This window comes from Coenobita brevimanus, chromosome 110, assembly GCF_032717465.1.
Source record: "Coenobita brevimanus isolate Jiangsu-jjx chromosome 110, ASM3271746v2, whole genome shotgun sequence".
Lineage (NCBI taxonomy): Eukaryota > Metazoa > Arthropoda > Malacostraca > Decapoda > Coenobitidae > Coenobita > Coenobita brevimanus.
The window spans coordinates 12,896,405-12,911,221 of NC_137063.1; the positions used below are offsets into that span (position 1 = coordinate 12,896,405).

Sequence of the window (14,817 nt, forward strand, 5' to 3'; positions counted from 1 at the left end):
AATATACTTATTAATTAATCAGTACTTTAATAACTATATTTCAGGGGGATCCATCAAAGTCAATGTTGTCTTGTTATTGTTGTGACGGTGAACTGGCTTGACAGCGAATAGTTCCGAAACCATTTTGCTCCCTAGACTCCCTAAACGTTGTATTTTGCTGTTATCTGCCATTGGTAATCAATATGAAAAACTTTAAGTGGTTAGAAGATTTATTTAATGTTATAACTTACAAATACAGTACTGCACAGCAAAACTTCGACATTCAAATATGTAAACACGAGGCAACATTCCGACGCCAATTGGTTTCGGCATCAGAATGTTGCCTTGTGTTTATGTATTTGTATGTTGAAGTTTTGCTGTGCAGTACTGTATTTGTAAGTTATACGTTAAATAAACCTTCTAACCACTTAAAGTGCTTCATATTGATTACCAATGGCAGATAACAGCAAAAGACCATGTTTAGGAGATCTAGGGAGCAAAATAAGGAGTAGTTAAAACTTATGCGGTTTTGTGCCGAACGCACCACGTTAGGAACGAAACTCACGCATTGGAGGCGAGCTTGCTGTATAATAATGGGAAAATTTTTCAGACATATACTACAGATATAGCTACAGTACAGTACCAAAAATATGGTCAGCCACCTTAACAGCAGTAGACAACAGGCCTGATGGACTTAAATAACAGGGGTTCCGAGGCGCAGCAACACACTTAGAGTGCCCCCATCGCCACCCTGGCCGCACCATGCTTGCTTAACGGTTGCCAATGTTGTATTATTCTCGGCTTTGACGAAGAAGTTTATGCCCTGTCGAATGTTACATTTCTTCCAGAATGCAGCAACAGTCATTATGGTGGGGGTTGCAGGTATGCCAGGTGAAGCAGGTGAGTCAGGTGGGGCTCTGGAGGTGGAGGGGGAGGCGGCTGGTGAGTCAGGTGCAACAGAGGAGGAGGGGACAGTGGCGGGCAAGTCAGGGGAGGTGGTGAGGGGAGGATCCTCCATCTCCTCCTTGCTACTGCTCACATTTTCCGGCAATTTCCTTCATCTCTTTTTGTTTGTCTGTTTCATTCCTCATCTTGTTATGGACATATTTGCAGTATAACAACTTGGCATTCGTGAAATAACCGTTATTCAGGGGAGGTGGTGAGGGGAGGATCCTCCATCTCCTTGCTACTGCTCACACTTTCGGCAATTTCTTTCATCTCTTCTTGTTTGTCTGTTTCATGCCTCATCTTGTTATGGATGTATTGGCAGTATAGCAACTTGGTATTCGTGAAGTAACCATCAGTCAAGTGAATCCAAACGTTATTATAGAAACTGGGTATCTATTCTAACTTACTGTTATTGCCGAAAACGTTATTGTCGAAGTCATTATTGGCGAGATCATACTGTAGATTCCTCTTGAGCACCTTCCCCACGAGCCTCTAAGTCACTATTGGTGCTTCATGCAGGGAGGGGGGTCGCGTAGTCAGGGAAAATAGCATTTTTGGGCCACTCTTTGCCTCTGCCTCGCGTATTGTGGGCTAAACTCGCTTAATCAAGGATTTTTGGTTATTATTTTTGGTCACACGTATTATGTGATTCGCACACTATGGGAGCTGTCTGTAATAATAATAATAATAATGATAATAAAAAATTCACAGTTTATTTGCGGTAAGGTAGCCGTAAGGCTAAAAAAATATATAAAAGAGTTAAAAAGTAACATTAGTAAAAGGTGAGCACTGCATCAGGAGTAAATGTAACAGCCATGGTTACAGAGTAAGAAATAATAACTAGGTTCACTCAAGGAATAAGAACAAACAAACAAATAAACAAATAACATTGGTGGAGACGTTTTTAGCTAGTGTTCATTGATCATTTGGACAGTGGTAAGAATTGGGCTATTCATATAGTGATCAGTCCATGCTCTAATTGGTAGTAACTTGTTGCTGGTATGAATAGCGTGAGGTGGTGTTGGGGTGGAGGGAGGAAGCAAGTTGCAGTTACGAGGGTGGTTCAGGAGTTTGAATCCAAGCTGGCAGAAGTTTCCTTGATGGATGTCGAGGATGGTTGTTAAGTTGAGAGATGAAGTGCAGTGGTATGTTTGACATACAGTATATTGGCCCAAGAATTATCTTTGCAGCATGCTTCTGGACAGACTCAAATCTTTGCTTCTGTGTTGCAGTGAGACTTGGTGATCATGCTGGTTAAGCATATGTCAGTTTTGGAAGTATGAAAGAGCGGTAGATACTGCAGAGTTCCACCGTGGGAAGACCAAAGATTTGAGTCTTTGAAAACACATACAGCCTGAAAAAGGCGGATTGAAGGACAGAAGCTGGGTGTAGGTCTCAGCATAGTTTGCTGTCCAAAGTGATGCTGAGAAGCTTGATAGTCTGGAGTAGCTCAAAGGTGTGGTCATCCAGATTAAGGGAGAGAGGTCGGGTGGGAGTAGTGGCCAGGTCAAACTGCATGATGACAGTCTTGTGGTAGTTGATGGTGACATCATTTCATTGTAACCATTCCAAGAGATTGTTAAGATTTTGTTGCAGAGTGAGGTAGTCTGTGTTGGTGTTATTAACTGCTATGATGATGATAGAGTCATCAACATATTTCCATCATAGGTTGGTGTCAGTGAAGGAGTCATTGATTAGGATAAGAAAACAGAGTGGTCTCATCTTGATTCTCTGTGGCACACCTCAGGTAAAGGACTGGAAGCTGGAGGTAGCCCCCCTGTGACAAACAGCCTGTTCTCTGTCTCTCAATAAGTTGCGAAGCCAGGAAATGAGACTCACTCTGTCATCAATTTTCAATGCTTTGTGGACTTTTGTGGTGTGGTTAATGAGGTTAAATGCCTTTGCGAAGTATGAAAGTGGCTGCAACAGAAGTTTTCCCCTTTTCTAAGCTGTTGTAAATAAAGTCTAGCAGACCGAGTAAGGAGTGGATGGTGGAAGATGTCTTCACGTTGCCAGACTGCTATGTATCTATGTTTAGTGCTGTCTTCATAAATCCATTCAGCAACAAAGCTCTCACAAAGTAGACTGGGTGATGGTGATGGGGTGAAAGCCGTTAAAAGTGGGTGGGTTTGAAACTTTGGGTATGGCTGTGACATAGGATTTCTTCCAAGTGGACAATGATTGGGATTTCTGAATGGAAGCATTGACAATGGAGCAATGTGGTTTAGAGAGTTTTGGTGCATGCTCTTAATAGCTTCATTGGATATCCAGAGGTGTGACTGATATCTTGTTCTGGTATGTCTGCAACTTTCTGTAAACATCGAGTTCATCAACTAGTGGGGGAGGTGCAGGAGCTGAAAGGTAGGTGGGGAGAAGGGTTGGGTCCAATCCAGGGAGGTGCATGTGAAGATTGTCATGCATGAAAGGACTGATCTTGCTGGTGAGTCTCTTGAGTGTGTGGAAGAGTTTTGTTACTTGGGAGACATGGTGTGTGCAGGAGGTGGGGCTGGAACTAGCTCATTGGCTAGAGTGAGGAGTGTTTGGAAGAAGTTCAGGGAGCTGTTGCCTCTTCTGACATTAAGAGGGCTCTCCCTCCGTGCTAAGATCTTTGTATGCGACACTTGTTAGGACAGTAATGCCATATGGTAGTGAGACCTGGGCTGTAGAAGGGTATTCATAGGCTCAGACATACACGAATGACAGTGATTAGATGGATGTGTAGAGTGTCCTTGAATGTGAGGCTTGTGGGGGCTAGGTTTATTAAGGAAGATTTGAGAGGAAGGATGGGACTGGAGTGCACTGGCTTTGTGACAAGGAGGGATAGATTGAGATGCTTTGAACATGTAGAGAGGATAAAAGGTGATACTTTGATGCAGAAAGAGAGAAGTGTGAATGGAGGAGGTAGGGTTGCAAGAAGCAGACTGAAAAAGACCTGGGAAGAAGTCATTGAGTGTGACCTCAGGGATAAGGAACTGAATAGGGAGGCTGCTAGAGATTGAGCAGTACGGAGGGCCGCCATTAGGTGACCAAGGCCAACACATGCAAGCATGTTGGAGCCCTTATTAAAGAGAGTGAAAATGAACAATCACTGTCTTATTTATCCTTCTCTTCTCATATTTTCTGTCCTGGCTATCCTCCTCTTTTGTTAGTTATCCTTCTCGAGGAAGGAACCAGTACCAGATATTCTTGTCGTTTTTTTAAATGCTTGGGAGGGCTGCTCAGTAGGTGACTTATTGGCCTCCCATTGTGCTGCCAGATTCACTGGCTATGAATGAAAATGGTTTTCTGGCAAGCAAAAAACTGTTTGTTTTAGGTGCCACTTAGTGGTTAGTAGGATCATCTTAGCCACTGCTTAGTGATTAGCATCACTGACAGGGAATCTGCCAGCCTGGTAATGCAAGAGTTTGAATCCTGGTGCAAAGAACTGGCATCACTTGAGCCAGGTGTCCATCCACTTTTTGTGGGTTGGTAGGTAATTATGAATACCTAGGGTAACACCAAGGGATGGTAACTGTGGTAATATTGATGATACTTTTGGCCTTGTATCCCTGGATCAGAGGCATAAGTTATGGAGTTGAGCAGTGCAGCTGAGCACCTCACAGCATCAACCCCCATTTTACCTTACTTTACTGCTAGATTACTTGTACAGTATTCAGCTTAGACAAGTTGTCAGACTAAAGGCTTAAGTATGTTAATTGTGCCACAAACTCTGAAATACTAACTACTCATTACTGCACTTGTGCAGTATGTAGAGTACTGTATTTAACATATAGAGTACTTATTTAACATGATAGCTTATACTTCTGAAAGATATTGCCCATAGTCATGATTTTAGCTAAGGGAAATTATAGTGCTGATTTAATATTGTTATGGATTTCTCTTTTGATACCTAAAATAGAACTAAGGGGTACTTGGAATAACTACTGTACATCATTTATAAAAAATGTATAGGAGAAACATGGATTTCAGATGTTATGAGGCAAGTTTCATGTTAGACGTGGGCTAGCATTACTATTTTTAGGCCAGAGAGAATATTGCTAGCTATATACCATGGATTGGAATAAGATAAACAGTAATGTGTGTTTTGTGATCACATGGACGTCTTGAAGTAGAGTTGTTCATATGCTGTATAATTTTAATATGTGTTATGGAGTAATGGCTTCCATTGTGGTAATCCTGTAGCATGTAGTTTTCTGTTTTCAAAACTGGAGTCATAACAGCATTATAACTTTCAGGTTTCACCGTCATCATCACGAGCACTAAATGCACCTTGTGTCATGCTGGGAGTGTTTGATTATCATGACATCTGGCACATCACCTCTGCTTTTGGGCTTGGATTCTTTTTCATAGTAAGTTATAAACCATTTATACTAGGACATGTTATAAATGAGTATAAAGAGTTCAAAATGAAAACACCAAAATCAGTTACAGAATAATAAACTTCTATACTACACTTATGGATGGAAAAAAGAGGGAGGATGATGATGGTGATGATGATGATGATGATGATGATGATTGATGGTGGTGGATAATTGATGATGATGATGGTGGTGGATAATTGATGATGATGATGATGATGATAATGACTGGTGGTGGTGGTGGTGGTGGATGATTGATGATGATGATGATGATAATTGATGATTATGATGATGACTGATGTTGATGATGATGATGATGATGATGATCTCATTATGAGGTAACCTACAATGGTGTGTGAGTTGGATTCACACAAGTCAAACATTTAAGCCCCATTATATAAATCTGTTTATTGTCAGACTCCTTAATCTCATAAGGGGTGGCCACAAACAAATCACCTCCATGTCGCCCTGTCCCTCGACATTTCACTGCGCTGCTCCCAGTTCATACCCCCCTCTCTCAGATACCTCTCCACTCCATCCATCCATTTCTTCCTTGGCGTCCTCTTCCTCCCTCTCCCTCTCTCCACCCCACTCACATACACTCTCCTCATCAGTCTTACACTCTTCACCCTCATCACATGGCCAAACCACCACAATATACTTCTCCTAACACTTTCTGTCACATCCACATCCACACCACAATGTTCCTTCACATCCTCATTTGTCAGTCAGTCCCTCCATGTGACATCACATGCTCCTCTTAAATACCTCATTTCCACTGCTTTCACTCTTGACTTCTGTCCTTTCAGCAAGGTCCAAGCATCATTTCCATATGTTAAAGGGTATCACTGTACTGTCATGCAGTGACTTTTTTTACTTCCATGCTCACTTCCTTGTTTCTTATCACTGCTTTCAAAGAACCAGCAGCCTTTCTTCCGTGTTGTACCCTTTCAGTCACTTCACCCACTAAATTTCCATCCTTACTCATCACACTATGCAAGTACTTAAATGCACTCCTCATCCAACCTCACTGTACATCCAGTGACTTCATTTCTTTTGAAGACCATAAGTTTACTACTCCCTACATTCACCTTTAGATTCCATTTCTTACACACTCTCCCAGGCTCGTTCATCTAGCCTTGCAGCTCCCCCTCGTCTTCGCATAACAATACAGTCTCATCTGCAAACAACAGTACAGGGAGTTTCCAGACACTGCCCTCTCTTATTAGGGCCACTCCAGCATCCACTGCCTTACTTTGTATCTCTTTTATAACCCCATCCATATACAGATTGAACAACCACGGATATATGACACATTTCCTGCTTCAATTCAACCTTCAGGTAGAAAAATTCACTGAGTTCACTGTCCACACACACTGCAGCCCTAACACCCTCATACATACTCTTCATGGCATTCAGTAACTTTTCATTTACTCCATATATTCTTAACCCTCTCAGGCACAGCCACGCGATTTGCATTCCATGTGGATTGTTCTAAAGAAGCACAGTCACACGAATCAGGTTCCTAAGCACAAAAAAATACCCCAAAAGTTAAGTTTCTGGCCGATTTGCGTCAAATTTTGATGCGTCGTAGTGAGCACTGCGCTTTCCCGCAGTAAGGCATTGGCAACACTTAGCTGCCTCACAGGTCCCAGCACGTAGCAATAATATCTCAGTCTCTTCCAAGCAGCCAGGCGGTAGGGTTGTGTTGCATGTAGTGTCCCTTTAAACTTCTACTAATTCTCCCCCTCCTGTCCGGAGGGGAACATAGATATATGTCACAAAAAGGAATTGTGCCCATTATCAATCGTTAGGCTTAGAGGTGATATGCGTGTTCACTGTTGCGGGGTTTCACCTCTCGCCCTCCCCAAGGCCCTATAGCATGATTAAAAATACATATATAATGAAGCCAATGCCTAAACTGTATTTTATGTGAAAGATATTGTGGCTGGCTTGGTGAAATTATGGAACTAGTTAGCATTATGGACGCCATAAACCATAGTCTGGAATGGGGCAGGCATCACGTACAGTTTTTATAGTTGGGAAGGGAGAATTAGAGGTGTTTAGGGATGGAATTATTGTGATTCTGATTGTGAAAATGCATGTGGAATTGTGTGAAATATACGTCAAACATGCTGCGGGTGTTCCTGAAGGGGTGTGGTGTGTGCCAATACAACAGAATTGCATCGTACTCTCCCGGTGAAGGATGCTGCATCACGGTCACGTTGAACCGTAGTAAGGAAGGGAATAATTGTGGAGGTTGGGGTGGAATTGTTGTGGTAGTCATGTATTTGTGTATGATATAGTGTGAAGTGTAAGTGAAATGTGCCACATATCCTCGTGACGTCATAAATTATGGTGCGTAGCGTAGGTTAGCAATACCTTAGCGGCAGGGGTCCTCAGGAGATAGGGACGCCTAGGAACGACAGACATCATTGAACAGGTACTGTACCTTGGTCTGACATTTAGTGATAAATTATACTTTTCGTAAAATATACGTGAACTGTGCTGCGAGTGTTCGTTTAGGTGCATAGCATAGGTTAGCGATACTTTAGCGGCAGGTGTGCTGTGAAAGGTGACGATGCCAAAGAATGAGGGACGTCATTGAACAGGTACTGTACCTTGGTTTGACATTTAGTGATAAATTATACTTTATGTAAAATATATGTGAACTGTGTCGCGAGTGTTCGTTTAGGTGCGTAGCGTAGGTGAGCGGTACTTTAGCGGCAGGTATGCTGTGAAAGGTGACGATGCCAAGGAACGAGGGACTTCATTGAACAGTTGCTGTACCTTGGTCTGACATTTAGTGATAAATTATCATTCATTCATTCATTGCCAGACGCCATGTATCCCAAACGGGGTGGCCAAGGGCTTAGAGTTAATTGTTTTACAGGGAGGGGCACTAATCCTCCACCAACCCCACCTGACACGTAGGGAGAACGTTATGCCAACAGCATCTGGTGTTCCCAGGTGGTCAACCATCCAAGTACTAACCAGACCCAACGTTGCTTAACTTCGCTGATCGAACGGGAAGCGGTGTACTCAATGTGGTATGGCCGTTGGCACTTTATGTAAAATATACATGAACTGTTTAGGTGCGTAGCGTAGGTGAGCGATACTTTAGCGGCAGGTGTGCTGTGAAAGGTGACGATGCCAAGGAACGAGGGACTTCATTGAACAGTTGCTGTACCTTGGTCTGACATTTAGTGATAAATTATACTTTATGTAAAATATACATGAACTGTGCAGCGAGTGTTCGTTTAGGTGCGTAGCGTAGGTGAGCGATACTTTAGTGGCAGGTGTGCTGGGAGAGAGAATGACGCCACAGAACGAGGGACGTCAGTGGACAGGTACTGTACCTTGCAACGCCAGGCAACCACGAACGTCAGTGGACAGGTACTGTACCTTTCTAAAAACAATTGTTGAATTTTATGATTCTTATCTAAAATGTTTGTGATATGTGCCACGAGTGTTCGAGGAAAATATTGTATCATGTGTTGGGGGAATGTTGGGGGAAGGAGGGGAAAATATGTCTGTATAAATATATATATATATGTGAGGGAGTATATCATGTGTGGGAGGAACCTTCAGGTACTGTGAGGGAGTATGTCACTTGTGTGGTGAAACTTAGGGGAAGGAGGGCCGAAAAATGAATAAAAAATTATATATATATATATATATATATATATATATATATATATATATATTTATATATTATAAATAACAGAACGGAGGAAGGAAAAACAAATGATTAAAAAATAAAAATAATCCATACACCAGATTACTGGTGTCCTCTGTTCATAAAATATCTGTAACAGTTAGACTTGAACAGTTGTGGGTTGAAATTTGGAGGGAAACAACTCTGGGAAAGCGAGTTCCAGAGAGATGCAGTTTGGGAAATGAAAGAATTCTGATAGGCAGAAGTTCTGCAATATGGCTGAGTGACATTCCAGTCATGAGCGCTACCAGATGCCCATGTAGCACGAGGGATGGCATGGAGAGGTGGCACCATGGACTCAACTTCATCTGAGCATTTGCCAAAAAATATCTGTAAAATAATGCTAGGGAGGCAACATTCTTTCTTACTTGCAGGGGAGATAGTTTATATGTAATGGCAGGGTTGTTAATGATTCTAACAGCTTTGTTCTGAATTTTGCCTAGTTGTCTTAATGCAACCTCTCCACAACCATTCCACAAGGGTGAGCAGTATATATATATTGTTACGGAACAGAGAGAGAGATAATGAACACTTCAAGTGAGAATACTAAAATCACTACTGTCCCGCAAAGTTCCAGGTTCAAAACAAAAGAGTTAGGTAAAATTACAAGTTAAAGTTTAATGCACAAACTAACAACTAAACATTCAGGACTCATAAGGATAATGTAATGGCAAAACAGGTTACATATATGGTTAACTGCAATAGCCTCTATTAACATCAATTTAGCAAGAGCAAATTTATCTAAGTCAACCCTGATAAATGAGAAAACCGGATAATGCTCAGTTAAAGCAAGATATATTATTATAGATACAAAATATTATTAATATTGGCTGACATCAAAAACTCTACATGAATTACAAAAACCTCACCAGGCCTACGAATTAACGCCTTATGCTATACAGTACAAGAAAAAATGTAATAACACTTATACTCAAATTATACAGCAGCTAGATGGTTGGAGACTTCCTGAGCACTCACAAAGATAATACACTATACAGGGGAGGACAGAGATGTGAACCAAATGAGGAGTAGATCTAAGTGGCAATAATGCAGAGACTGAGCTCATTATATAGGGGCCGGCAGAGCTTGATTCAACTTGCAAGAAGGACGCGCAAATGAGGGCACAGAGGACGAAGAGTTGACACTCCTGCTCTGAACAACAGAAAGAACGACTTACTCTACTATAAGGGGGAGAAGGGGGGAGTGAGGTAGAACACGCAAGCCTGGTCACTATGGAAGCCACGAGGCGAATCGTGATCAAACATGCAGCATACTGTACATTAGAATTATACAAAGGATGATGAAATCATAGGCTATGTAACACCTCCCCACAAAGAAAAAGAAATTTACAAATGAAATTTCTTGTTACTCTAAAACAATCTGTCTAAAGTCTAGATAAGCAATCTGCAATAACATTTTCTTTCCCCTTGACATGTTGTATGTCTACTGAATACACCTGAAGAAGTAGACTCCATCTTGTCAATCTCTGATTTTTATCTTTAAACTTACTAAGGAATTTCAGTGGGTTATGATCTGTAAAAATGACTATGGGGTCAAAACCAGAACAGAAATAAAATGAAAAATGCTGTAAACCCAAAATCAAGGCCAAAAGCCCTTTCTCAATAGTGGAGTAGTTCTATTGAGGTGGAGTGAACTTCTTACTGTAATAAGATACAGGGTGTTCAATACCCTGATCATCCTCTTGCAGCAAAACAGCCCCAGCTCCTGTATCACTTGCGTCAACAGCCATCTTAAAAGGCTTAGCAAAATTTGGAGTAGCGAGCACTGACTGACTTAATAGGATAGCTTTAAGTTTACTGAAAGAGGATTCACAGTTATTGGTCCAGACAAATTTAATTCCCTTTTTCAGTAGGTCTGTAAGTGGTGATACAAGAATTGAAAAGTTAAGAACAAATCTCCTGTAATAACCTACCATTCCCAAAAATCTTTGTAGCTCTTTCCTACTTTTAGGTCTGGGAAGATCACTTATAAGCTGAACCTTAGCTCCTGGTGGTGCAACGTGTCCATCACCAATTAGTACCCAAGGTACTGAACTTTAGCTTGACCAAACTCACACTTTGATAAATTAGCTACAAGATTAGCCTGAACCAAACGCTCAAGAAATTTACTGACATGGCATAGGTGATCTTTCTAGTTGTCACTGAAGATTAATACATCATCAGTATAAACAACACACCCTGCCAAACCCTCTGTTACAACATTCATGAGCTGAAAAGTGGCTGGTGCATTCTTCATACCATATGGCATTACAGAACATGCAAAAGTCTTTTCTAGTGTTACAAAACATGAGATCTCCCTCGCACGTTCAGTCATAGGTACTTGCCAGTATCCCTTTAACAAATCAAACTTACTTATGTACCTAGCCTTTCCGATCTTGTCTATGCAATCTTCCACGCGAGGGAGAGGGTAAGTGTCTGTTTTGGTTATCTGATTAACACGTCTGTAGTCGATGCAAAGCCGCTGTGACCCACCTGGCTTAGGGACTAGAGTGACAGGAGAACTCCACTCGCTCTGACAGGGCTCAATCATCTTGTGGTCCAACAGGTAGCCAAGCTCCTTCTGGATGAGAGGAACTTTCACTGGGTTCACACGGTAAGGAGGCAGTTTAATTGGCTTTGCGTCTCCAACATCGACATCATGCATCAACACAGTGGTTCTTCCTGGAGTGTCACGAAACACTTGCGGGTACTCCTGCAGTAATGCCAAAAACTCCTGCCTTTCCTCGGGAGCTAGATGAGAAAGCTTAGTCTGGAGATCATTCATGATATCAGGATTCTTCCCCAAACTATCACTCAGGCTCATACTGCATGGGAGAACTTCACTTGCAGACTCGGGTGGAACAGCTACAGTGCAGACTGGGTTATTTTCGTCCCACCTGTGATATAACTTTAGCATGTTGATGTGACAAAGTTCCTTGTTCTTTCTACGATCTGGTGTGGCGATGACATAGTTGACATCACTGAGTTTCTTTTCCACGAAATAAGGACCACTAAACTTGGATTGAAGAGGTTGCCCATGCACCGGTAGCAGAATCAAAACCTGATCTCCTGGCTGAAAGTGGCGTAACCTGGACTTCTTGTCATAACAAGTCTTCATCTTCTCCTGAGCAGCTCCTAAATTCTCTCTCGCCAGCTGTAAAGCAGTGGACAGGCGTTCTTTGAACTTCATCACATACTCCAGCAGGTTGACGTCATCTTCCTCCGACAGCCAGCATTCCTTGAGTAGCTTAAGGGGTCCTCTTACTTCATGGCCAAACAGTAGTTCAAAGGGTGAGAAGCCCAGTGATTCATTTGGAGATTCTCTTGCGGCAAATACAACGAATGGAAGACCTTTATCCCAGTCTTTCTGATGTTCCAAGCAGTATTTCCTGAGCATCGATTTGAGTGTTTGATGATATCTCTCCAACGCTCCTTGGTTCTGGGGATGGTAAGCTGAAGACGTGATCTGGGTGATGCCCAACTCTTTCAGAGACTGCTTGAAAACATTTGACATGAAATTACTTCCCCGGTCTGACTGTACCTCCTTGGGCAGACCAAACTTGGTGAAGAACCCCAGCATTTCCTTAACCACGTTCTTTGCTGAGATATTTCTAAGTGGAATGGCTTCAGGATAACGAGTAGCCATATCAATCAGGGTCAACACATGAGAAAATCCTGAAGAAGTCTTAGGAAGAGGGCCCACAATATCCACCAACACACGGGTGAAAGGCGCCTCAAAAGGAGGAATGGGAACCAGAGGTGCAACCTTTTCGGTCTGATGACACTTCCCCACAACTTGACAGGTGTGACAAGACTTACAATACCAGGAAACATCTCTGAAGATACCTGGCCAGTAGAAGTGTTTCAAAATGCATGCCACAGTCTTCCTCACTCCAAGGTGTCCTGCCAAACTGGAATCATGAGCCACTCTAATGATATCCTGCTTACAAACACGAGGGATGACAACTTGATGTACAACCTCCCATTCACAGTCGGCTGATGCTGTTGGGGGTCTCCACTTTCTCATAAGTACTCCTGACTTTATATAATAACAAGTAGAAGCACCAGCTGACTCTTCCTCACTGCAAGCAGAGTTAGCTAGACCTTTCAGCTCAGGGTCAGGAACCTGCAACTCAACCAACTCTTGACGAGACAAATTATCAACACTACGGGGTACTGCCTCATCTGGTGAGTGGTCCAAATAAGCAAGAAAAGTGTCAGCAAGGATAACATCATCATCATCATCATCATTATCCTCTAAATCATCAGTAACTTTAGACTTAGCCCTAGTGACAGCACATGCAGAGAACACATCAGGGATATCACAATCCTGGGTCACAGTCACTGGTTCACTAGACAACTGAGGAACTGGACACACTTGACTTCCACCAATATCATTTCCAAGTAAGAAAGTTACACCTGACATTGGGAATGTCTCAACCAACCCAACCATAACGGAACCATTAACAAAACCAGACTCTAAATTCACTCTGCACAGAGGGACAGAGAAGTAATTATTCCCTACACCTTGTAAGATTACAGTTTCATCAGAGGAATTAACATTAGAGCTTAGAACACTGGTCAGCACAAGGGATTGGCAAGCACCTGTATCACGATATATTTTAACTGATTTCCTGTCATTATTGTCCAGAGGACTGACAAAACCATCAGACAGGAAATTAGCACATGAACTCTTGAGAGTGTCACCCACATTACTGCTCAAGAGAGGAGCTTCATCATGAGAATTTAATTTACCCCTCAAAGCAGGTTCAGTTAACTCAGTTAAAGAATTCTGGGAAAACTCAAGGGTGGACACTAGACCAATTGACTGAATATTTAAAGACTCCTTTTTGTTCACATCACGCTGTCTCCTGAAACATTTCTCCGTAGTATGACCAAGCTTACTACAATAAGTACATTTACTTTTCTGAAATCTAGAGGTGGAGCTGGTATTTACTTCCTGAGAAACATCATCTTTATTCTCTTTCCTGTTACCTGTACTCTGAGTAGAGGCAATGTACTTACTCTCAGCTTTCCTTTTTTCTTTAGAATATCTCTTGTGAGTGAGAACATATTCATCAGCTAAAACTGCAGCATCAGACAAATTATCTATTCTTTTCTCATCAAGATATAGGCTTACATCTTTATTAATTTACCTTTTGAAGTCCTCCAGCAAAATCATCTGCTTAAATTTATCAAAATCAGAATTTACATTCTTAGAATTTAACCACTGCTCTAACAGATCTTCTTTGATTTTTGCTTACTCAACATGGGATTGCTTATCTTGCTTGTAAGTTGTCCTAAATTTTACTCTATAGGCTTCAGGAACAAGCTCATAGGCCTTAAGAATCAAGCTCTTAACTACATCATAATTATCAGATTGATCCTGAGGCAAAGATGCATAAGTTACTTGAGCTTTACCGGTGAGAACACTCTGTAGGAGTACTGGCCAATACTTTTTGGGCCAATTAAAACCTGTAGCTACCCTCTCAAGCAACTGAAAATACTTTGTTAAATCAGATTCATTAAAAGGAGGGACAAGTTTAACATTTTTAGCCACATCAAAATCATCAGAGCTAGATGATCCAGTTCCACTGTGTTTCATGCAATACTCATGGTCTGCCTGAATCCTAGCAATTTCAATTTGTGCCTGTGCCTCCTGAATACGAGCCTGAGACTCAGCCTCCTTAGCACGAGCCTCCTGCAGGGCTAGCTGTAACCTAGCTATTTCAAGCTGCATTTGCTCATCTGGAGGAGTTACATTAAACAAGCTTTTATTAATCATGTCAACAATTTGATCTTTAGACTGATGAGA

General features: G+C 41.8%; 1 protein-coding gene and 1 non-coding gene across 2 annotated transcripts in view; one reads left to right on the forward strand and one right to left on the reverse strand.

Annotated features, from left to right (window-relative positions):
• The window catches only part of LOC145417308 (SID1 transmembrane family member 1-like), an 87,354-nt gene that overhangs the window by 50,755 nt on the left and 21,782 nt on the right, over window positions 1-14,817 (forward strand). The window contains exon 2 of the mRNA XM_080285980.1: window positions 5,163-5,276. Coding sequence (XP_080142106.1) covers window positions 5,163-5,276 — 114 coding nt within the window. The remainder of the gene's footprint in view (window positions 1-5,162; window positions 5,277-14,817) is intronic.
• LOC145417676 (5S ribosomal RNA) lies at window positions 8,231-8,349 on the reverse strand. The gene has a single exon (XR_013900540.1). It is a non-coding gene; the product is annotated as a 5S ribosomal RNA (ribosomal RNA).